The sequence below is a fragment of the Anas platyrhynchos genome, chromosome 15 (genome assembly GCF_047663525.1).
Source record: "Anas platyrhynchos isolate ZD024472 breed Pekin duck chromosome 15, IASCAAS_PekinDuck_T2T, whole genome shotgun sequence".
Classification (NCBI taxonomy): Eukaryota; Metazoa; Chordata; class Aves; order Anseriformes; family Anatidae; genus Anas; species Anas platyrhynchos.
In genome coordinates, this window is record NC_092601.1 from 3,094,316 (window position 1) to 3,117,664 (window position 23,349).

The following is a 23,349-nucleotide window of genomic DNA, read 5'->3' on the forward strand; positions in this document are numbered from 1 at the left end:
GCAGAGGAAAGATGCTGAATGAATCACAGGAGACTATCTACTGGCCAAAAATGTGCAGGATTTACAATTCATGGTATTTTAGGCAGCAGGTCTGTCACATGAAGAGGATTCATCGTGATCTGACCCAGCTGAATGAGTGTAGTGCTGTAGAAACCAATGGGGTTATCTCCCTGGTCTTAAGGCAGTGTTATTATTTCTGTCCCCTCCAAATCACTGTCTTCCTACCTGCCTACCACCACCACAACCACATGTTGGCACAAGATTAGCAGAAAATAACCACACTTTGATCTGCCTGCTACCCATTAGTGGAAACTGGGAATTCACTGGAATTCAGGGAACTGGAGACAGGTCACAAGTTACACTCTTGGTACCACAGTTTATCTGCACAGTTGATATTTTAGAGTTTCATGTGTATTGCTCAGTTTCCCTGAAATTAACCTTTAAGAAAAGAGAAAGAGAGGAGAAAAACAAAACAAAACAAAACCCACAGCCTTTCAGGGGGATCAGAAACCAATTTCAGGAAACACTATCAACTTTGATGGTAAACACAGCCACTGAAAGTAAATAGTAAATGCATTATTTTGTGTGTGTGTGTACTGAATTAATTTTTTTTTTTTTTTGAGTTTCATACAGAAATAGAGAAGGAAAAGTGCAGAACACTATGTAACACACTGCTGGGATCAAGCTATTTATTGCAGACTGATCAGGGGTGAGCTATTTTTAGTATGATCCATGAGCAAGCAAGAAGCTTAAACCAAGTGAGATGCTTTATCCAGTAGTGTCACCTGGGATCCTTCCATGCCATTATCCCATAGCATCACATCCCTGGTACGTGCACAACCTTGATCTTGGGCTTCTCAGCAATGCAGTGCAACAGTTCAATGGTGGTGCATGGGAAAATGGGACAGTAAGAAAGTAAGGAGAAAATGTGAGAGGAATAAAAAGTCAGGGTGAAGACAGGAAAACGAAGGGAGCTAAGTGGTACCCTTTCAGCTAATTCAAAACGTGTAACACAAATGTATCTAGACGTGAGCATCACATGTCTGTGTTTCTGTCTCTTAAAAAAACAAGCTATTTTTAGCAGGAAGGTGGTTTGGACCCCAGTGGACTGTTCTAGGTGCAAGTCTACTTTCCATTTTGCTAACAACAGTGATTGCCACAGTGCCACCAGCAGCACTTTGGATGCTGAAGTAAAGGCTAATGTGAAGCCATGGCACTTGCATCCCATTCCTATTAAAGAACCAGCACACACTACAGAACAAGGTCTCAATCTTTTTGGATGAAGGAAAAAAAAAAAAGGAGAAACAACCTAAGATCACAGACCTTGTACTATTGTTACTGGGCTTACATACTACTATAACTAGTAATCCTCTGAAGGGCTCTGATGAAGCTCCTGCCAAGCCTATAGCAAAGAAATCTAACCTAATTCAATATTTCCTCCTGAGCAAAGCAAGTACCCATCTGGGAGGATACATGAGCATTTTTAATGTAGCCAGACATTCTGGGTCTCTGGCAGGCCTCCAATGACAGGAAAAGCTGTTAGGGTGTGTAGGATCTTACCCGTAAGTCCTCCACCTCTGTTGTGTTGAAGTTGTGGCATGGTATGAGCACCAGAAAGGGACAAAGCTTTCACTGACTGAATGGAAAATCCATATTCCCTGTTAGTATTCTAACCTTTCCCCATAGACTCAGGGAGAGAGGATGTTCACCTACTTATATGGGAAATCATTTGAAAGAGCATGGGATTTAAATTCACATTCATCAGTTTATTGGGATTTCTTTGTATTATTGTTACTAGGTACTTAATTGCATCTGTTTGCCCATAAAAAATCTCAAGGGAAAAAGCACCATTACTTGATGTTTGAAGAATTATATTTGCCTTTTTTTTTTTTAATTAGAAATTATCACCCAACAGCTAATCTGCATTTTGAAAGTGGTGATTAGAGAAATCCAATTACAGAACTTCAGCATAGGTATTTCCTGAAAGAGCAGTCACTTGAAGGCTGCAGTAATTTACATTGAGTGGGGCTGTAATATCAGGAGCATACAGATCATTCTGTTTAGAAGTAAAACCAGAACGTCATGGACCATAATTTTGGTACCATTGCAGAAACTGAGAGGTTACTCAGGCCGTGCTCAGAGTCAAGGTATGAGACAGTCAGAACAGGACAGCTGCAGTAAAAAACTAAACAGAGGAACAAATCTAAACTGTTTGTGGATAAGAATAGCTCCAGCTACCTTACCAGAAGGGTTTTCTGTGAGTAAAGTTGTATTAGAATGACTTGGAGTTTGAGATCATCACATGTCACTACTAATATGGTCAATAAGTTTTTGAAGGTTGTCTTGGCAAGCTCAATTCAATTTATGTGACTAATCCTAATGCTTCATCTAGACTCATCATCCGAAAATTTGCCAGTATTTTGATGTTATTATGAACTGAAATGGATTTGCAATTGAAATACAGCACAGAATTTCTTTCCTGTTTAAGACAGCTGATAACAGGAGTCCTCACAGAATTGGAGGATTAAGTTGCCCTTACAAAGTGAGTCACCACAGACGTCAAACCTCCCAACAGCAATTCAGCGAGATGTCTATAGTGCTCCTGGAGGAAATCCTCTAAGATGAGCACTCTTCCCACTTTCGTATTCTCAATTGCCTAATTTACTGAGAGGGGACATCAAGGACTGCATGCTATGATACGCTAATTTTACCTAACATAATATTTCTTCTTAATTAATCCACAAGCATTTGTGGTGAGGTCTGTATCTAACTAATATAAATATTTCTAAACTTAGAGAAGGCATCATTAGTATCTTTGGATTAAGTTTCTGATTTATCACTTTAGTTACAGATGCCAAGAGTTCTACATGTAAAGTACTTTTATCTTGTGTCAGAAATAGCCAACTTATTTTCCAGATTCCTAGAAATTCTGCAGTGTTTGGAATATCATGAAGCTAATTTATTCTGAGCACAGCTTGTCGACTTCACAAGTAAAATTGGCCAGAGTTTGCAATAATTCTGGAGAAGGATGATGTCTGAAATAAAATAAAACAAAACACTGTTAATTATGGCAGTGGTTTTGGCTTTTATTTTTTTCTGTTTCTTGGCAAATGCGGAATTAATATTTCTGTTCTGAAGTAGACTGTTGAGCCACTTATCAAGACCCATTATTTTTCAGGAAGTGAAAAGAGAAGAACAGAAATCTAGCTAATTTCTCAGTAAATACTTCGAAAATTGAGAAAATAAAATTAATATTACCTAATTGTTGCCTACATTTTTACAGACATAAGTTCTATAATTATCCAAGGCCATAAAACAGTATTAAAATCCATACAGGATCTATCTGTGTAGCAGAATGAGATGCGCATTCACTAGTTCCTATTTGTTGTATATATGAATTATTTGCTACTGCAGAACCCAGGGTCCTTAATATTTTTTCACCATAAGAGGTTGGGTGGTTTATGATCTTGAGGTTAGATTGTGACTGTAAAAAGATCAGTTATTAAATTAGCAATCACAGTAGGAATATAGAGGCCTACATATCATAGCAGTAGGAAAACCCACAAAAATAACTTTTTGTGGCTGAGTTTTAATGGTGATTTATTCAGATTGAGGCTTGATGATTTCAAGGATTAACAATCCAACCAAGTTATCTGAAAACGTCTCAGTGCATTGTGAAATAAATAGGATTGTCCACGTGGATCTGGATGAGAAGCTGATTTACAATGCAATCAGCTTTTGATTTTTCAGCTTCCTGTGTGCTACTTCTGGATTCTCTAACAGCACTGTATCTGCCTTCACTCATTTAAAAAGCCAGCCCACTTTTTTTTTTTTCCCTTTAATTTGAACGTAGAGAGACTCAACAGTCCAAGGAAATAAAAATGAGATTTGGGTCCATCTGACAATATTAAGAATGAATTTTCATCTGTTTCTGTGGACTGAAAACCAAACGTGGGGGAACATTTGAGTCATTTGCTCCACTTCACCCCAACCATAAAAATCTCCTCATGTTGGTTGTGCCTGTGAATGAAACGTATCAGACAGTGATGCCGCAGCCTTTGAATTACTTTAGCAGAAGTTATTTGTGTGTGGTTTTAATAGATGGAATCATGAGAGCACCAGAAAGGGCATCAATTCTGTTAATCTGCAGCAGTAAATGCAGATCTGTAATCTTGTAAACCATGTAGGACACAGACTAACTAGTCATTGAAAGCACACGGAAGTGACAGAAAATGACTGTTAAGAACTGAAAACTGTAAGAGCAGAGGATAGTAATAGCATTAAAATAGTGACAAAGACACTGCAGGCCTTTTTGGATTATGAATGGATGTTTTGTTTGCTACCCTCAACACTCCCATTTCACAAATAAATATCCCCCAAAGCTTATGACCTCTCCAGCATCCCCTTCTGACATTACATGAAGGACTCCAACTGCATGTGTGAGCACTAACTTCAGCTCCAAAAACTACAGCAGAGTTCAGTGCTACAGCTGATTTTCCTGTGCCATTTTACCACTCTCCATTTGTCAGCCTGGGATCTGAAAATAACAAGAATGGGGAAATGGAGAAACGGAGAACGTAGCTTCAAGAGCAAAGGAGAGAGCTGCTGGGGTGGTAATGAAGGCAATGGAGAGGGGGTAGGGGAATGCAGTCTGTTCTGGCTTACTTCTGAAAGGATCTGTCAGGTATCATGGAAACCAGATGAAAGTAAAATTAGCAACTGGCTGTGAAATTCAAGGTACATGTTCCTCCAGCCACCACTGAAACCTCTGCAGTCCAGTAAGTGGAAGCCAAGCTACCATCATATGGTTCTCCTTTAAAATATCCAGTTCAGTTTTTACTGCGGTAGTTCTCCTATCTGAAAGGCAGCCTACTACCTCTGCAATTAGCACCAGCATTATCGTTGGGGACCTAAGATTCCTCTGCCAATTGTGGAGTTTGCACATACAAACAGGCCCACACCCGCGCTATGCAAATCTCTCATTTGTATAAAGAAATTAAAAAAAAAAAAAACACCACCACCAGAAAGCATGCTGCCCTTTCACAGTGCTTCTACCAACAACTTCAGTCCTTCCTCTTTTCTCTTTTTACTCAGCTAATTACCAAGAAGGATGTCTATAACTGAAATGTAGTCAATCCAAACCACATTTTTGTATAGTTAACTGCTTAGCATTTGAATTCATAAGACTAACGCAGATCTTTATTTGACTTGATTAATATCAACAAAGGAGCTTCCACTGAAGAGCAGGCAGAGTCCAAGTAAACCAACATTAACCGCTCCAGAAGAAGAAACTAACAACATTTTAAATAAACAATTCCAAAGTAGCCAGCTTAGGGAGGAAAGGAAAAAAAAATGCTTTAGAGAAATTAGGACTTCTTTAAAGTATAACAGTTTATTTCTCTTACAGAGATATATTTCAAAGAATTTGTCTGGAATATTCAGAGCAACTCATGAGAGGGAGAGGCTCCACTCTTACTCAATTTTAGTATGCTCTTAAGCTTAATTACTTTAACATCCCAAAAACACAGCTTTTCATCCTAGCCAGTAGACATATGCACATCCTCATGGCTAATACTGACAGCAATCAGTGTTAGAAGACAAGAATTAAAATTTTCTATCATCCATCCTAGCTGGATGGAATCTAAATTATACATTACCTGCAGAACAGCTTGAAATTCAGCTCAGAATACTGCTTGTGTACTGACTGGCCACCCCTAACCTAGGTATAGAGATGAAAACAATCTGAAGACATCCCAAACTCTATTTTGTTCTTGGCATAAAGACTTATCTATGCTGCCATGGAGAAACTAATACACCCAGCATCCTTGAGTGACACATAACACGGGCATTACTATCATTATAAAATGAGTCATCTTTATAGGCATTTGCCTTTAGGCAAAATGGCTAAAAGGTTAAGAGAATAAGCTGTACTGAGCAGGCTCACTTTATTACCTCTTAACCTACAATACAACAGTATGGAAATGGAGATATATAAGGAAACGTCTAATCAGGGTAGTTAGATCTTTTGGGCATGTCCCATTTAAATACATCAAGCTCTGCCCTTAACACCAAGTTAAAGTGGGTGACGGAGGTTCACGCTTCTCTCAGTGCTGCTGGTTTCAGTGCATCTGAAAGCAAGCTCAGAAACAATGTGGTGTCTATTTTACTTGCAAAATCAAAGAATTCCGATTTCAGGGGTTTCATTTAAATGAAAATTCAGATTCTGGAGAAGAAAACAAAACCCACTAAAACAGGAAGGATGGTATTGTGGTTAAGTTTCTAGTATGGTGCTCTGAAGACCTGAATTATGTTCCAGTCCTAGCCCTTCAGCAGGCTGTCTCACTCTCTGACTTAAAGCAAATCACTGAACTTCTTAGTGCTTCAGTTCCTCTGCTCTACAAATCATGCTGCTGGTTTGGGCAGTTTATACAATGAGCTCTTTCATCTAAGGGATACCATCTCCAACAGCAGGACAGGGGAGGCTGTAACCTCAAAACACTAGTAATAACATATGCGACCCTACTTACTTGAATCATTCGTACAAGAAAACAATTTATTAAGCCTGGGAAAAATATTTTAATTATTCATTGACAACTGTCTTAATAAAAATAAAAAAAAAGCTGATTTAACATTAATATATTAATTTCTACACTGATCATCCACTTCCTATACCAAACTCTAACCAAAACACCATTCCGCAGACACGTTGGCCTACCAATTAATTCGGCTTCCTATGAAAATCAGCATCTGCCTCTCGTCTGAAGAATAAGGAATGCAGCTGAAATGGGGAGTGCCTGCTGATTTTCTAATTGTTTTAAGTTATTTGCATTTTTTTTCTTCCCAAGGACTGTCCCTGAAGGGTGGATGAATTCAGTAGCGTGTGGAGTGCCCCAAGAGGGATTTTATTCTGGGGAATACCATACATGGTATCACAGCCTCCTACCCCTTGGTGGTTTCACAGGGTGAAGAAAGGCTTGGAGGAGTCATAAAGGAAGCTCTGCCTACCTTACACTGCTGCTAGCATTGCTCATGGTATGTTTTCTGAAAAAAGAATCTAGAAAAACAGGGAAACGTCACATATTAACCCCAAGAGACACAGTGCTCTCCCACCTTCAACACCATCCTCAGATCTGTGCTTTTTCCCTTGCTGCCTCCTGGCAGACCTCCCCCTACATCCAGTGCATTTCTGGCCCGTGAGTAAGCCATGCTCCTGCTGTAGAAACGACTGGAGTTTCCTCTGATTTTTTTTTTCCTCTCATTTTCCAAGCCAATGTTTGTGAACTAGGAGTCAGGACTCTTATATTAAACAAAATTGAGTTTGTTCTTTATCCAAACCTTAGGAGCTTTACCAATACAACCCTTCACATCCAAAGTGTTTACATTCCCGCCCAAAGAAACAAGGGAATCCTTTTTCTTTCACCCCAGACTTTGCCTTTCTTTTCTGAGACCATCAGCAGGGAAGAATGAGAGCAGGACTTTTTTTTCTCCATGTGAAATAGCACTTCATGGAAAAAAATAAAACAAACAAACAAACAAACAAGAAACCAACAGAAGGTCTGAAAGAGTTTCCAGGGAAGGCTCTACTTACCAGAGACACTCTAAAGAGCGCCTAACTCACCTTGCAATATGCAACGAACCCTCATTAAGCTAAGCTCATTGAGCAGAGATCAGAAACACCTGAGTTGGCAGCAGTGCTTCAAACTTCAGTCATTTCAGGAGACCTTCTTTCCATGTGGGCTCTGCTCAGCAGCTCTCCCTCAGCTCCAAATTTATGCACTGCCCCCTACTGGGTAGAGTAAGCTCTTTTTGTCTAAAAGTAACACCTTTTTATGCAAACCTGCTGGAATGGATGTCTTTGACAGGCCCAGATAATGGGGATTTTAGGTAGAGGGAGAGGGGGTAAGGAAGTAAACAGAAGGCTGAGGACAGGGCCTTGCAAAAGGAAACGTGTGAGGGAAAATCAAGATATCCCAATAAAACTCAACGTGTGAGACCCTCAAGTCTAAAGCCCCAACTCTTCCTACCACAAAATCTTCACCCCCTGTAAAAGTCCTTCACATGTCACAACTAAGTCCTGCTTCTCCTGGGCAAGCCTTTCTAGGACAATTTTATGGAGCACCCCAGACCACTCTCACTGCGATTCACGTACAGATGACAGCAAACATTAAATCAGCTACTCAGTCCATGGCAGCCAGACAGCATGTGCACCCAGAGGAGCTGCTTTCCCTTGTGATTCTACAAATTAAAAATGAGGTGAGAGTGTAACAGCTTTCCTGGAATGTCTGTGGCAACCAGCAGCCAACCTCCATCTCACCTGAGAAACACCTGCAGCACCGTGCTGCTGTATGGCCATGCCCTGCTCCACTCCTGAGAGCCGCAGTGATGGCAGAAGGAAGAAGTGCTTCAAGCCAGGCTGGGAGTTAGAGGATCTGAGCTGCATTTTTTGGCTCTGATTTGCCTTACAGTCAAAGCACTTCAAATCTCTTCTCAGTGGAGGGGAGGTAGAGGACTTTGTTTTATTTAAATAGGTTAAATGCAGTCAAGGGCAAGGCGTGGTCCTACTGCGTCTGAACAGTGCCTTGTATGAAGCAGCCCTTGAAGCTACTCGCTGCATGGAGCATACCACAAAGCAAAGCAAATAGTGGTAAAACATTTCTCACTATTGCATGTTTGAATTCTAAAGCAAGTTTCGGTTCCACCATTCCAGAATGCTTTTGTTTTACAGAGAAAAGCAGCTGAGCTTCCCTCCCCCCGTCACTCATAATGAACCTCAGCTCTAGCTCAGTCACTCAGAAATGGCCTGAAAGAGATTTCTGAGTGAAAATGGAATCTCTATGCCAGTTCTTAAAATTTATGATGAGCTCTGTTTCTCCAAATTCATGACAGCTGTACTACATGAACAGCAAATTTTGGTGGCTAGAGCATCATCAGAAATTTCCAGGTTCACCTACTGTACACCAGCGGCCCATCACTGTAGGTCACTGTACCACCACGAGGTTAACTAACTCAGTCTGACCACAGCGGCTTTTGAAAAGAATATAGAGCCCCAAAGCAGGAAATACATCCCCTTGACTGCATCCCAAAGGGCAACTCACAAGTCCTTTCTGGCCCCCAGCTCTTAATCATCAGACAGAAATACTTCCTTTTCATTGTCACAAAACACCACATTGACTGTAAGGGGAAAACATCCTCTCTCCGTTCCTCATGTAAAGCAGTCTGGCTCCAAAACTCGCCTGTCACACTGCATGCACCTGACCACATAGAAGAGACAATCTTATGTATTGATTCCAGAGTTGAGAGGCAGTGAATTCCTCAAACCTTTTGGACACACTCGGGAAGGTGAATGTCTGCACTAGGTTAGGGCAAACAGCTTCCAAAAAGGAAGAGTCAAAAGAAAGATTTCTCAGCCTTTTAAACAGATGTTGGTTACTGCTTTAAGTGGCATCCTCTTTGAAGGAAAGCACACTTTGCTGGGACCTGCCTGAAGGAGCAGATCAAACACCGGCTTGATTACTTAAGGCTGACAAATCTCCCTGTGGGTGAGCAGAACAGCATCCCAAGCCTCCTGCACTGGCTGCTGCCAAGGTCATAAATACAGCTGGGGATTTGAACAGTTACTTGTAAGTCCAATTGCCCTAGAGAAAGCCCCGAGGAAATTCTCTCTCAAGAACTCTAAAACCAGTGCAGCGTCTGCGCCGTCCTCCGGGTGGAAGGCTCGCAGGTTTCTCTGAATGCTCTTCCAGCGCAAAGCCACTGCTGCTCCAAGTCTGCACCCCTTGTTGGCCATTCCACAGCCAGGCACGAAGCCCCCTTCCGTGCCCTGCCCGTGCCGCCCCGCTCCCCTCGGCAGGCCGCTTGCCCCCTGATCGTCCCAGCCCCTCATCCCGGCTCTCCCCTCGCCCCCCGGAGGCGGGCACACCGAATCCTGCGCCCTCTGCGGGCCGCGGCGGGGCTCCTCCAGCACCCCTCGGGCGGCTTTCAGGGCACAAGGGGATAACTGACCAGCGGGGCTCGGCACGGCCCGGGGCAGGGGCAGTACCAGCTGCCCTCGGCGCTCCGCTGGGAGCCAGGCTCGGCTCAGCCCTGTCCGGCTGGGCTGAGCCCCGGCGAGCCGTGACTCATTGGGAAAGTGAAAGTGAAGCGGGGCCACGTGTTTTCGGAGAAGGCCGGGGAGGGGCGGGCGGGCAGAAAAGCGCCGCCGCGTTAAATAGAAAGCAGAGGCGATGAGAGGGCCCAGAGCGCTGGAGGTGCCGCCCGGGGCAGCCGCGGCTCGCAGCGGAGCCAGGCGGGGGGGGCCCCGCACGGAGGATGCTCCGGAGGCCGCCCGGGCCAGCACCGCGCCCCCGCCGCCGGGCGCGCAGCCCCTGCGTACGGTTCGCGCTCCGGCCGAAGGTAAGGGGGGGCTGCCGTGGGGGTGCGGGCACCCTTCCCTCTCTGGATCGGAGGTTGTGCTCGCTGTGGAGCCTCGGGTTGTACGAGACGAATCAGCCGCCGTACCCCTCCCAGGGGCCCGCGGACCGGGGCAGGCTCCCCTCCGGGACCCCGCAGCTTACCCCGCCACCGAGCGGCTCTGTGCGGGCAGCCCCGCGGCCTTCGGGCTCGGCCGTTCTTTGTCGGCAGCGTGCGCTGAAACTTAATTTTTGTGTTAACTTGAAATGCCGAGCGATAATCCTGGCCCAGAAACTGGAAAAACTGACATTAGTTTTCTTGTCCTTGTGCAAGGAAAGCCCAGCGCTGCTTTCAGCTTGTTATTTGCCAGCAGAAGGATTTTTACAAGCCGCTGTGGTGTTTCAGGAGGGTAATATGACCTAACTGAAACCAAACAGTGAGCTGTTAAATTAGCGCAGACAGGAATCCAGCGGTGTACTTTCTTTGAAATCTGCATTAGCATGTTACCCTGAACTGTAAGATGGCTGAGGGATTCATTTCTGAGAATCCTTCAAGGTTTCTCAACAAGCTGCAGATCTATATCTGACTGTAGGGATAAATCCTAAAATCTATGCTTGCCAGTAAGGTCAAGGCAGCCAGCAGAGATGTATCGAACCACGCTGTCAGAGGTAGATGTTTCAGGCCAAGCTCATTCCTGGTGCAGCGCTGCTAATTCCTTTGAAGTAACACGAGGGATGAATTTAGTCCCTCATGCTGAAAGATATATCAATAGGAAGCAATTTAGATTGGGCCACTTAGAGTGCATGTAATACAAAAAAGAGAGAGACAGAGGAGTAATGCTTTAAGGGTTCATAGAGGTTGATTTGTATAAGCTAGTGAGGTTCGAGCATTGCTATCCCAAGGGAAAGTTGGGGGAATGGGAAATAGCCTTTTATGGCTGAGCCTCAGGTTAACAGGAGAGAGGGAAGGAGTTTGAGGATTACTGTGTAAATTGGCAGTGCTGCAGGCTGCCCTTCCAAGTTATGCCTCAGTCACACAATAGCATCTATTCACCTTGCCCTCTTCCCCAGTTACCTGCAGGCTCATGCCCAGCTGCAGGGGCTCTGTTGTCTTCACCCGCTTTCTCTTTTGCACCTAGAGCACTAAATGATGCTGCCTGAGTTCTGACAGCACTTGGCACTGGGGGAAGGGAAAGAGGGTAGTGCAGAGAAAGTGGCTGGAGAACCTCCTTGCTTTGTTATCTGAAGACTTGCGACTATTGGAGTAAGAACCAGGTGACCTCTCAGTGAGAGGTTCCTTCCGTTTGGGTCACTCCAGGTCCTGAGATGCTTCTGCAGGCTCATGGCAGGGAAATTGCATTATCCTCTGTAGCTGTTTGATCCTTGCTAAATATTTTTGGAGCTTTGGACTCTGCAGTAGTAATAGACTGCTAATCTTGTCCAAAAGCAAGCAGTTGTTTGCCCAGTGTAAATTGTCAAATGAATATTTTATTATTTGATAATGGGTGGGAGTCATGTGAATGGAAAACTTGGTCATTCAGAGATTGCAGCCACTTTTCCCTGGGGATCTCACTTTGTGTCTCTTTGGCATTTCAGAATAGCTGCTGGAAAGCTGCCCTGCCGTAGCCACTGACGCTATGGAAGACCGCATCAGCTGGTCTAGGCTGTAGGATGGTAGCGCACAGCAAGGTGTCAGCAGATAATGCAGTTGCAGCAGACCCAAGATGTCTACTTGACCCTCCAGCACGGGATCGTTCACAGGCTCGAGGCTACCACGGCCCAGGCCAGCCTGGCACTCTGCAGGCACAGAGCAACACGCACTTCCGAACCTTTCGCTCGCAAGCGGATTTTAGTAGCATCACTCGAGCAAGCAGCTTGCTGGATGCCTGTGGCTTTTACTGGGGACCTCTGACTGTTAGTGCTGCCCACGAGAAGCTGAAGTCTGAGCCCGAGGGCACCTTCCTCATCAGGGACAGCACGCAGAAGAATTGTTTCTTTGCCATCAGTGTTAAGACTGCAACTGGGCCCACCAGCATCCGGATAAACTTTCAGACTGGGCGTTTCAGCCTGGATGGCAGCAAAGAGACTTTTGACTGTCTCTTCAAGCTGCTGGAACATTACTTAAGCTCCCCGAGGAAGGTACTGGTTACCCCCCTGCGCAAAGTCCGTGTGCAGCCCTTGCAGGAGCTCTGTCGGAAGAGCATTGTGAAGACTTTTGGAAGAGAGAACTTAAACCAAATCCCTCTCAATCCTGTTTTAAAGGACTACCTGAAATCATTCCCATTTCAGATCTAAGTAGAGCATTAACTGTATAGGGACGTGTGAGAGATGCATAAAGAAATCCAGCCTTCTGGGTTTTTAAACATGTTTGACAGCGAGCAAACTTACTTTTGTAGCAACTTACTGTATTTTGGGATGCAACTTGAACACTTGACTTCTTATGTTTACAAAAACTGTTTGCACAAACCTGGGGTTTTAAAACCCTGGCATAATTTTTCTGCCAAGCAGAGTATTTTATTATTTTATAATATTTTTAATGCTATTAATGTAATAAACTTTATTGTGAAAGTTTTTAAAAAAAGAATAGTATTTCTGTTTTCAGTGCTAAGTACTCTGGTACCTATCCTGTTAACAACCTCTAGCTGCTGTGTATGTGAGTGCAGGTGATAGGCAGGTCTCCATGGGGTCTGACACCTTGCCTTACTGAATGAGCTGTTAGAGCTGGTCCAGCAGAGGATTCCTGCCCTAAAGAGCCTCAGATGAAGATGCAAGCAGACAGCATGCTCAGGATGAACTTGCTTAAAAATCTCTCTCTCTTAAATATGCAACAGCAGGAGCAGTGTGTTTAAGACTACAGTACTGTCTAAGTTTTGAGGAGGTGAATTAAACCCCCAGCTGAGCTAATTACACCAGTGCTGGCTTGCCTTGTATGTATTAAAAGCAACAAGTCTTTAAGCAAGAAAAGTTGCTGTCTGACATAACCAAACCATATGAATATCAGTGTGGAAAAATAAAACTGTCCCAAGCTACTATTCACATGTACTTCATAAGGCAGTGGACACTATCATTATGATGCACTGTGAGAATGATTTCTCTCTATAACTCAACATGTGTAAAAACAGCAAAGATGCAGGCATCTTTAGACTTAAAAAATGTATTTCTTGCCTGAAATTGCTGATGTTCTACAGGGTACAGACTTTATAGTTGAAAAGAACTTGTGATTTAGCTCCTGATGACAAGGCTCAGAGAGCACAAGCCCATAGATTTGCACCTTCAGTTTCTAGTGGTTGAACTGCATTCAGAGAAAGTTAAAAATACATCAGGCTGTTTTGTAATACCACTTATAGGAAATTGGTGAAGGCACCACTGCATTTGTCTGCTCGTAAAACGTAAAATCAGTGCCTCACAGCGCTGTAGCTGTGGGTGACTAAGATGCTTAATTTGACAAAACATGATCTGTGTGATTTTTAAAAAGTGGTATCGCTTTTGATAAAGCAATTCTGCAATCCCCCAAACACGTATTGAAATCTGTGAAGAATAGGCTTAGAAAACCAGCTGAACCAAATCACTTCAAAGAAAGCAGTGTCTTTCACAGAAATGTCCTCTATCAGCACAGATCTATAGTGCTTACAGTAACTGCAAGCAGTAAATGAAGTCATCGCTAGAGTTTCTAAGATAAAAGGTCTCTCTCCATATTGTAACTCACATTCCTTTTAAAACTACAGCCACTTTTAAGAAACGGACTGTTATATAGTCTGCTGTACAAATTAATTCAAGTAAGGCACAAGTTACTTTACCAAGTCAGCTATTCTGTCAGTGATAATTTGTCAGAATATAAATAGGTTTCATGCTCAAACATGACTAAAGATCACTCACGGTGCTTTGGCCATTGTGACAAGGAGAAAACTAATGACCATACAGGTATTAATTATAATATGACTCTTTACTGTGCTGCTTCCCTAAAACCACTCTTTGTTGTGTCCTGCTAAGCAGTCTCCTGCTCCCTTGTCAGCCACCCCTGGCTGAGCCCATCAGGCAGCATTTCTGTTATTTCTGTTTAAAGCTGGAATTAGTTGCCAAACACTACTTTCCCACAACAGTGAATAAATTGGGGAACCCACAAACACCACAAGATGCAGCAGCTACAAGAACGGAGCAAAGTGACTGAATGCAAACAGTTTTAAGAAGTTAAGCTGGAAAAAAACTCTAGGGTGAAGTCTGCCAAACTGGTTTGCAGTCAGCAGAGATTATTATCCTGCTCCCTGTCCTCCTTTCCCAGCCCCATCTGTATGGTGTTTTAACCCCTCAGGCCCCAAGTGAATGACTCCTACCTTTTTATATAAATGAGTGCCCAGGTAACAGCGGTAGAACAAGGTGACTTAAAAGGTTCTCCAGCGTCCTTAAGGAAAACAAAACTAGAAGTAGATTTATGGTAAGAGGCTTCCCAATGAGGGACATGGAATGAAAAGAATAAAGACTGAGCACATTTTGGTTTCTTCGTGACAGAAGTAAACCTACTTTCTTTCAGAGTACGCTTAGGAGAAGTGATCCGTATCTTCCCAAGTGAAATGCCTAAATCCCTTCCTTGTGTCTTTAATGTGAAATGCAAACATGAGGTAGCTCAGAAAAAGAAAGTAAAAAAAATAAAGATGTCCTTAGAGAAGAAGAAGGCCAGAAGTGGCTATAAGGTCTCTTAATAAAAAAGGAGATAAAGCTGGCCTGTGTTTTTAAACTACCTATTTTTCCACCTCCCTTGCTCTTCCCCTTTCTTTCCTTTGCTGCTCTCTCTCCAGCACACAACACAGCTGCCAGGCTGATCTCTGGCAGGTATCTGTAGGCTGCTCCAAAACACAAAATCCTTGGGCAGTTCGTGCATTCACAACATCACTCTGACCCACCCTCTAAGGAAGAGCTCTCTAAAGCACCTGCAGGCACTGATTTAGGGACTCTGTCACACCTACAGGCACAGCAGGCATCTCCTGAAGATTTCTGTAGCAATGCCAGCTGCCAAATCTCTCATTCTCTGTTTAAATAAAGTACCAGCATTGTCAAATTAACTGCATTTCTCCCCCAGAGCAATGGAAACACATAACAGTGCAGTGATTTCAACCCTCTCTGCTAACTAGCACACTAAGAGTGGTGCTTGCAGTCCCTCCCCTTCCTGCCCAGCTCTTTTCTCTGACCTTTTCACTCCTGGCTGTGGCTAGGAAGTGAAGTAAACATTCAATCTGGGGAAAGACTGTGGAAGAATTGGCACTGTGCTCAGGAGCAGACCTAAGCTCTGGAAAGAGACTGCCGTGCTGATAGCCAGTGGGGAAGGGACAGATTTGAAATAATTTGCAGCACAAATTAAAGCCGTTTGCAGCAGGGCTGCATCACCCCCAGGGTGTCTGTCCCTCTGCATCCCACTGGGGCACCCACCCCATCCCTGCTCATGTACAGCTGTACAGGCAGCAAGGCTAGGGCTTCCTGGCTTTTTAAAGACTGAAAGACACATTTGCTTTCAGGGTAAGTTAATTTACATACCATGCTGCAGCTGTAAAACACTTGCTAACGACTGGAGCTAATTAATAGAACTGTAGGTGTCTGGTTAATTCAGCTGCAAAGGGTTATTGGATGCTTGATAGGAGCTGCTTGAATGACAAGCATAACCTCACCCGCTGCGAAGCTGTGGTCACACTAATTCTGTTATTATTGAAGTCATTTACAAGAAGTGAGGCTTCAGCTGCAGTCAGCACTGATGCTATTTTCAAGTCAAGAAAAAGGTATCCCCTAGGGCAACATGCTGACTGTATCTCTAGCCATCAATGCTCTTCACCCAGCCCATACTTAATCCTCCATTGAACAATGCATCCACCTCCTGCACCTTGTTCAGATCCAATGCCATCCTTTCCCATTGTGCTCTCATTCAGCCCCTGGCTCTACTTCTGTCCCTCCATTCACAGTGCTGGCAGCTGTGTAAGCAATGCATGTATTCATTTCTTCCAGCTTTGAGACAAAGGCTTGCATAACAGCAACTTAGTTGGGACTCCATGTTGCTTTCTTTGCAAAGTGTAGGCTACCACCTGCATGTGCAGAGGGTCTCAAGCATATTTTGACTGCTAAATGCCATTCAAGACCCTTCATTGTTGCTGACTTAGCTGATGTACTACATGGTACTCAGATCCTGTCCCTGGATCTGACTTTCTCCTCTACAGCTGCTTCTCAGCATGGCAGACAGATTTGCTGTGCCTGGCCCCAAACTGTTGTTTGTGCCACCATGGAGAAACAGAAACGCAAGCCAGCAGGGCACATAAAGAAAACTCGATCCCTCCCAACCGTTTCTGCATGTCCTTATCCTCAAGGTCCACAGAGCAGCAAAGGCCAGAGAATTAGAAGACCGATGGGCATTAGCCACACACCAAAAGTATTTCCCCCCATGTCTGGACCTCAGCAACATGTTTTGGATGTGAATTTTGAAGACCAGAACAATGGACATGATGCTTGTGCATAGCAAAGCAATTACCCAACAGCCTTTGGCTAGGATAAGAGAGGGTATCATGAGGATAGAATAGAAGCCAGGCAGGATAAAACAAAAAATTAACTGTCCTATAAGCCATGTTTGCTCAGCTTCCTTCACTCTACTTCTCTTGATAAGATTATCAAGGCAAAGTAGGATCATCTTTCTGCTATTTTAATCTCAGTTATAGGTATTTTTTGCTATTATTTTTATTTTTTGTAACTCCCAGCCATGTAGAAGTTTAATAAATCTACTCATCACCCTTAATGAGTTCCATCTCCTGTGAATCACTACTGCCTGGCCTGCTCCTGCTCATGATCACAAAAGTTCACCTTCACTAACGGAGTTCTGTTTTGTTTGCTCTCTGTTGCTAACTGTAACAAAGCAAGTGCAAGGATTTGTTCATTTTTCACCAAATAAAATCCACTGGCTGCTGTGTGGTACTTGTAGGCATGCTTGATCCCTTCAGCCATGGTGATAAAGTCCTGACTGCATGGTAAAATCAATAATATACCACTATAATGTCTTTAACCAGAGGCTTCTTAGGCACTCATCTATTGCCAAACACTTTCATAGAAGTATTCACTACGTTTCCTTCTTTCCAACATAACTCATTCTGTTTTTATTCTATTTTTGTTACAAGAAAGAGACATGGGTTTAATCCTAACCAAGTCCTTATTTACATGTGGCTGAATTCCACAACTGTTAGTTATCCATATTGAATACAGTGAGCCAAATGTGCTCAGGTTTGCAGGGAGACACTCCACAGACAGATTCAGAATATGCCAGAACACCCAAGAGGATGCTCTGACCCAGACACCTCCACACTTACAGCATTACATGTGCTCAGGACATACAGACTGTGCTGTTAGCCTAATGCAAGTTGTGGACCAGCCCTAGCAATGATAAGTGTGCCATTAGTTCCTAATGGCCCTTACTTACATTTTACAGTACCTCTACACACTAGAAAGATTTGAAGGCTAAGAGAAACCAGTACATTCATCCAGTTTGACTACTGATGTGAATAAGAGAATGAAAAGGCCTCTGAGTTTTCACCAGGAATTCCTCACACTGTATAAGTTAGGCTTGCAAAACACATAGTTATCCCTGTGTAAGTGAATGCTGTCAAAGCCAGGTATGTGCAATTAAATTTCCCCAGAGTTTTTAGGCAAACATCCAATCTCAGCTGAAGGATGTCAAGCACTGAAGAACTTACTCCATGCACTCTTCCACCAGCTAACACACCTTGCAATGCAAACTTGTCTTTTCTGACCATCAACATGCTCAGCCAGGCACCCACGCACAGTCCTCTTTCCAGTATAAAAGCAGCATGACATGGCTGCAGGTGCATTGCAACATAAATTCTAAAGCTGTGTTTCTGAAATGGTGGCAAGATAAAAAACAAAATTTTCATCCAAGCAAGATGCTATGAACTGGTCATCACAGCATTGCGAGGAAAGAAAATGTGGAGGTAGAAGAGTTGTGGGAAGTATAACTTTTTTAAGAAGCAGAGAAGCCTCAATTTAATGCAAAACTGAAGACCAGATCCCAGCACTGAAATACAAGGAGAGGCTTGAGTCTGTCATCAAAGGAAAATAACATAAAGATGATAATGGTGGTAGATGTGTTTGAAATATTGGAGAACAAATATGCAGCTGACAAGTTTTTACTAAAAACAAGAGGAGTCTTTGTAACTATGAGCAAATTTCATGTATTCTGCTCTGGCTAGAGCAAAGGTTGTTGAAAGTAAAACTCAGCTTGGACAGTGGCAGCAGAGGAAGAAAAAGCCCTAAAGCTGATGGGACATTTTTCTTCCTTACCTGACAGTATAGGAGCGGGCACAAGACTGGGTAAGGTGAGCTAATAATCACCCACTGCTTACTGAGCTTGGTAACAGGTAAAGAAAGAGGAAAGCCTGGATCACCAGTCTTAGCAGAGCATATGGAGAAAGGAAGGAACTTGAAGTCTTTATAAAGAACTTACAGTCTTTATGTTCCTCGCTCTTTCAGGCAGTGGAAATGAAGATAGTGAAGAAGCTGTAACTACTGTACTGAAATAAGATGTGCAGGCCACACAGATATAAGGCCCGGAGAGTGCACCCAGTTGGATGAACAGCTTAGGCCTTTATTCAGATGGTGTCAGAGCTCTTGGCATTTCTTCACTCCTTTTTATTTCCTTTTTATAATGCAACTGAACATCCGGGTTCTGTTAAAAAAGCAAACAATCCTTTGGCCTTTCTTATTCCACTGCTAACTGGTGTTCTGACACTCTCCTGAGGATTTTGGGTAGAAGAAAAGAGATCAATGGTTTCAGTAGTCAGGACACATGATGTGTACACAGGTGAGCATGTTAATGATGAGAAAGGGAAAGAACAAACTAAGTAGCAACCAAGAAAAAACAAAATATGAGAAATAATTTGCAAATTTTGAGAGGAGATGGTAGTAAAGGGTGACTGTACTATGATGAATGCTGGGACATTTAGTGGTGGTGGCAGTAGAAGCAGAGAACAGGGAATAGGGACATAGCTTGAGATGGGAGGTGGAATCAGGTCCTGAAGTCCACACCTTCTGTGTAGCTGTAAAGCAATATTTTAATTTGCTTACGATGCTCCTAGGATAAGTCAGGGTAGAATAAAAGGTTTCCAGTGTGCTGGAGGATGAAAATGTTTTCAATGGCAATGAAGCCTCTGAATTCAGTTACATTCACCTTAGGCTGAAGATCTGGGATAATTTCACCAATCCCCTCCTTCTTTCACAGGATTTAAGTAAAAAAAATAAGGTCTGTAGGTCTCATAGGTACCATGCAGGCAGCATGAGCACAGGAGAAGCCACCTCCAGCTGCAGGAGAGTGGAAGAAGCCCCAGCGTGGTATTGCTCCCACAGGTCCTGAGCCTAAGAACACTCTGTGAGACACAGTGTGAGTGGGCAGAGAGACCCACTGCAGACCCATTATTTCTCCTGGTAAATCTGTTCTAGTCACAACTTATGTGTGTGTTCTGGGAAAAAGTAAAATAACCATACCAAAGGGGCTGAACAACGTTTCAGAATATGCATGCATCTGGAGTGAAAACATGGTTCCTGTGTGAAATCAGTTTCCATGGAAGATCAATGTTACTGTAGATAATATTTTTAAATAACAGTAAGTGTTATCTTAAAATGAAAGCTAACAGCTATGTTTGCATCATGAAGATTTCTTATCTGATAGAGCTCCAGCTAATTCACAGGTTGAGGTTGAGGGTGAGGTGAAATCCTATCTATGCTCTTCAGTTTTGATACCGAAAGTGGGTATGCAAGATCATGGGCAATTTTCTGCCCCCATTCCTTCTAGCTCTGCAGAGTATTTGCAAATCTCCATTTGCCCTTCAAACTGAAACCAATACCTACGTTACATTTTTGCCCTAACCAAACTTTCCCCTAATCAACTTCCCTACAGCAGAAACCAATTATTACTGGAATTTGAGTCAGATTGAACTTTCAGGCTGAGATTTTAGGTATCCTCTCAGGGATTCAAATGACTTCTAGTTCCCCAACAGAGCACTGAAAACAGAAATGAACGTAAAGTACTCTCCCAGTAAGTTGCAACAGATAGTGGACTAAGGCTTAATGACTTTGTAACACTCAGTGGAATTGTCCTGTTTGGTTATTTCTTGACCTGCCCACGTGCCATCACTGTTCAGGCAACCTAGAGAGACACGGAGCTGGAGACAGCGTATCTCTTGGCACAGAGGTGGGATAGATATGGTCTCTAACATCACTGGTATGAATTTGGGAGATAATTAGATAATTATGCTACAGAAGGAGTAAGACTACTAGCTACTTCCATTGCTCTCCTCAGACGAAAAATAGTAACCCCCCTTGCTAGACCCCTAGCACATATTTAAGTAGATGGCTCTTTCAGAAAAAGTTTTTGCCAAATACTTCAGAGATTATTTTTGGTTTTCTGTCCCCCTTATACTTCCACTTACCCTCACCAGGTAGACTGTTGATTACGTCTACTTTAGACCTCTGACAGGTGCAAGTCAAAAGCTTTCAAAGGCCAATGTCTAATTGCTAATGGGGCAATTAGATCTCTAAATTAGATGACACTGTGTGGATGGTTCCCCTGGTTTGTCCCTGTTCACAAGGAGGCCAGCTATCTGAAATAAAACAAAGCAAGCCATGAAAGTTTTACAAACACGAGATAGCTATTACCTTCTGCTTAAAACAAATTCAAACACCTGTTCAGTACCTCAAAGCCTTTTTCAGGCAGGAGAGAGGAATTTCCCTTTTCAAGTACAAGGACCTCCTCTATCTAATCTTGCAGTTACTCAGTAATTGTGATTAATGAAATATCTATCACTGTCCTGTAAATAAATGTACTGTATGCAAGTTGCTGTCTTACGCAAATGTGGGTCTATTTGACGTGGAAAACCAGGAAGAAAGGAGAAGCAGGAAGAATTCTGGTTCTGCAGGAAGAGAATACACTTGTCAGGCCAACTTTACAAAGTCAGCAGCCAAGGGATGCTTTTCCCAGACAAGAAAGTGTAATAGAGAGCAGGCGTGGTGCTCCAGAGCACTGGCTGCACTTGTTTGGTCCACAGCTCTGCAGCATATCATGTAGCTATCACCTTTGCAGGCTTGGCATGTACTATATTTGTATAATTATACGCAAAATAGATGGTGCCTTTCGCAAAGGTAATAATTTCAGTTCCAGTATTCTCAGCCCAGCACTCTTGGTAAAGTAATATGATTTCCATTTTCCTACAAGAGTTTCTGGCTGCTGTAAGTTTTCTCATCTCATCACTGCTGCTGCACAGAAAAAGCCAGTGACTGGCTGAGCAGTGCTAACAGAGCGTATGACCAAGCAGCTGTCCAGCTAGCATTTACAAACAATATTGTTCTTGTAATTGGTCACCTTTTTTTTTTTTTTTTTTTTTTTTAGTTCAGTATGGTCTATCTTTTGGCCATTAGAGCTGCCCTGCTGAAACCACAACTCCCTAAAGCACACCTTTCTGACAGTAGGATAGGAGCCTCTCAATATTTCAGCCCTCAGTCCATAAACCTCCCTATGCTCTCATTCCCTTACCTGTGCTGTAATACACACATATATTTAGAAAGAGTCTTGGGGTATATAAGTCTTGGTCTAGGTACCAAGAAGTATTTGCTGATTATTTTCCCAGATGTCTAATTATTGTTCGACATCTACTTTTAAAACCAGTGTGCCTAATGAGGAAGAAATTTTTCATGTGAACTCTGTGAGTTGTACAGTATATCTTTTTATTATACTCTGGAACTAATAAAAACCAGGTAATCTTTCTTCCTGATGTGTGTAATTTATGCACTGCATGCAAAACTACATAAGCTCCTTTCCAAGGTTAATATAGCAACAATTTCAATCACAGGTTGAAATTGTTAGTCCCATGCTATTGAAATAGCATGGGACTTCCATGCCATTTCTGAATCTACTATAAAAGGCACAAATGAGGACAACATGTAATGCTATGTCTATGTTGAGTATAGAGTGAGGACTCCACAGTCCAGGGCTTTGAATGGCTTGCTCAGCCATCCATATTATTTTCTCCTTGCTTTTCTACAGATTTCATTTCCTTTATAATTTCAGTATAGTTTTTAAGAACACTGTCATTTTAAAAAATGCAGAAGGTCTCCCCTCTGTCCAAAATACATCTGGAGACTGGAAGCCCAGGTGGGTTTTAGCAGTGGCATTTCTACTGGCGATGAATAATCTCTCTTGACTCCTTAAAGTTTACAGCACTGCAGCTTATCCTCCCAACCTGAGCTTCTGTTCTGAGTGAAAGGAAAAGCTGAATGCTGCATCCTGGCCTGTCGCAGCTACATAGTATACAAACTGTTATCTGTTAACATTGTGTACAAACACACTGAGGGTAATCAAGCGTAAACGCAAAACATGACCCATAGGCATATGCCAAGGTGGTATAAATGGGCTTTGAGTCAGTTTATAAGCACATGCATAATGACACTATCTTGAACACTGAATTGAAATGCCTAATTCAATCTCTGCCGAAGTCAACGGAAACTGAGCTGAGCTGAAAACTAACCTTGAGATAAAATATTCTCTTTCTAAAGGAAAAAATTGTGTGAAATGTGGGGGACTGGAAAGCATCCTGGAAGGCTGAGAAAGTTTGGAAGGAGGTGATGTGTTTGAGAGATCCAGAGAAAACATGACCTGGATTTTGAAAGAGGGATCAACAGCTGTGAGGACATACAGCTGGCAAGGGAACTATTATAAAAAAGGAGCACCAAGTGCAGAATAACTATATAGCTAATATAGAGCTGTTTATTCCAAGATTAAGATGTTACACATATCAGCACACTCCAAAAGCTGCTCACTGTCCACTGAAGAAAGGCAAAGGGCCTGAGCCCTTATTGAGGACTTGGAGAAGTCCAAAAATTAATTGCCATACAATTTGTACTTCTGGTGGTCCAAATTTTTCAAGCTTGAATT

The 23,349-nt window shown here is 42.9% G+C and overlaps 1 protein-coding gene and 1 long non-coding RNA gene across 2 annotated transcripts; one reads left to right on the forward strand and one right to left on the reverse strand.

The window, feature by feature from the left end:
• Positions 1-1,997: 1,997 nt before the first annotated feature.
• On the reverse strand, positions 1,998-7,601 carry LOC110354111 (uncharacterized). Its single transcript, XR_002405640.4, has 3 exons — positions 7,006-7,601; positions 5,658-5,719; positions 1,998-3,035 (listed from the first exon to the last, which is right to left on the reverse strand). It is a non-coding gene; the product is annotated as an uncharacterized lncRNA (long non-coding RNA).
• Positions 7,602-9,943: 2,342 nt separating this feature from the next.
• SOCS1 (suppressor of cytokine signaling 1) lies at positions 9,944-13,843 on the forward strand. Its single transcript, XM_027468952.3, has 2 exons — positions 9,944-10,392; positions 11,985-13,843. Exon 2 carries the CDS (start codon positions 12,060-12,062, stop codon positions 12,681-12,683), a length of 624 nt encoding a protein of 207 aa, XP_027324753.1. The 5' UTR covers positions 9,944-10,392; positions 11,985-12,059; the 3' UTR covers positions 12,684-13,843.
• The last annotated feature ends 9,506 nt before the right edge of the window (positions 13,844-23,349 follow it).

Bases quoted from the DNA above. Each gene is read 5' to 3' on its own strand.
- SOCS1 (XM_027468952.3), top strand. From the start codon at position 12,060: ATGGTAGCGCACAGCAAGGTGTCAGCAGATAATGCAGTTGCAGCAGAC.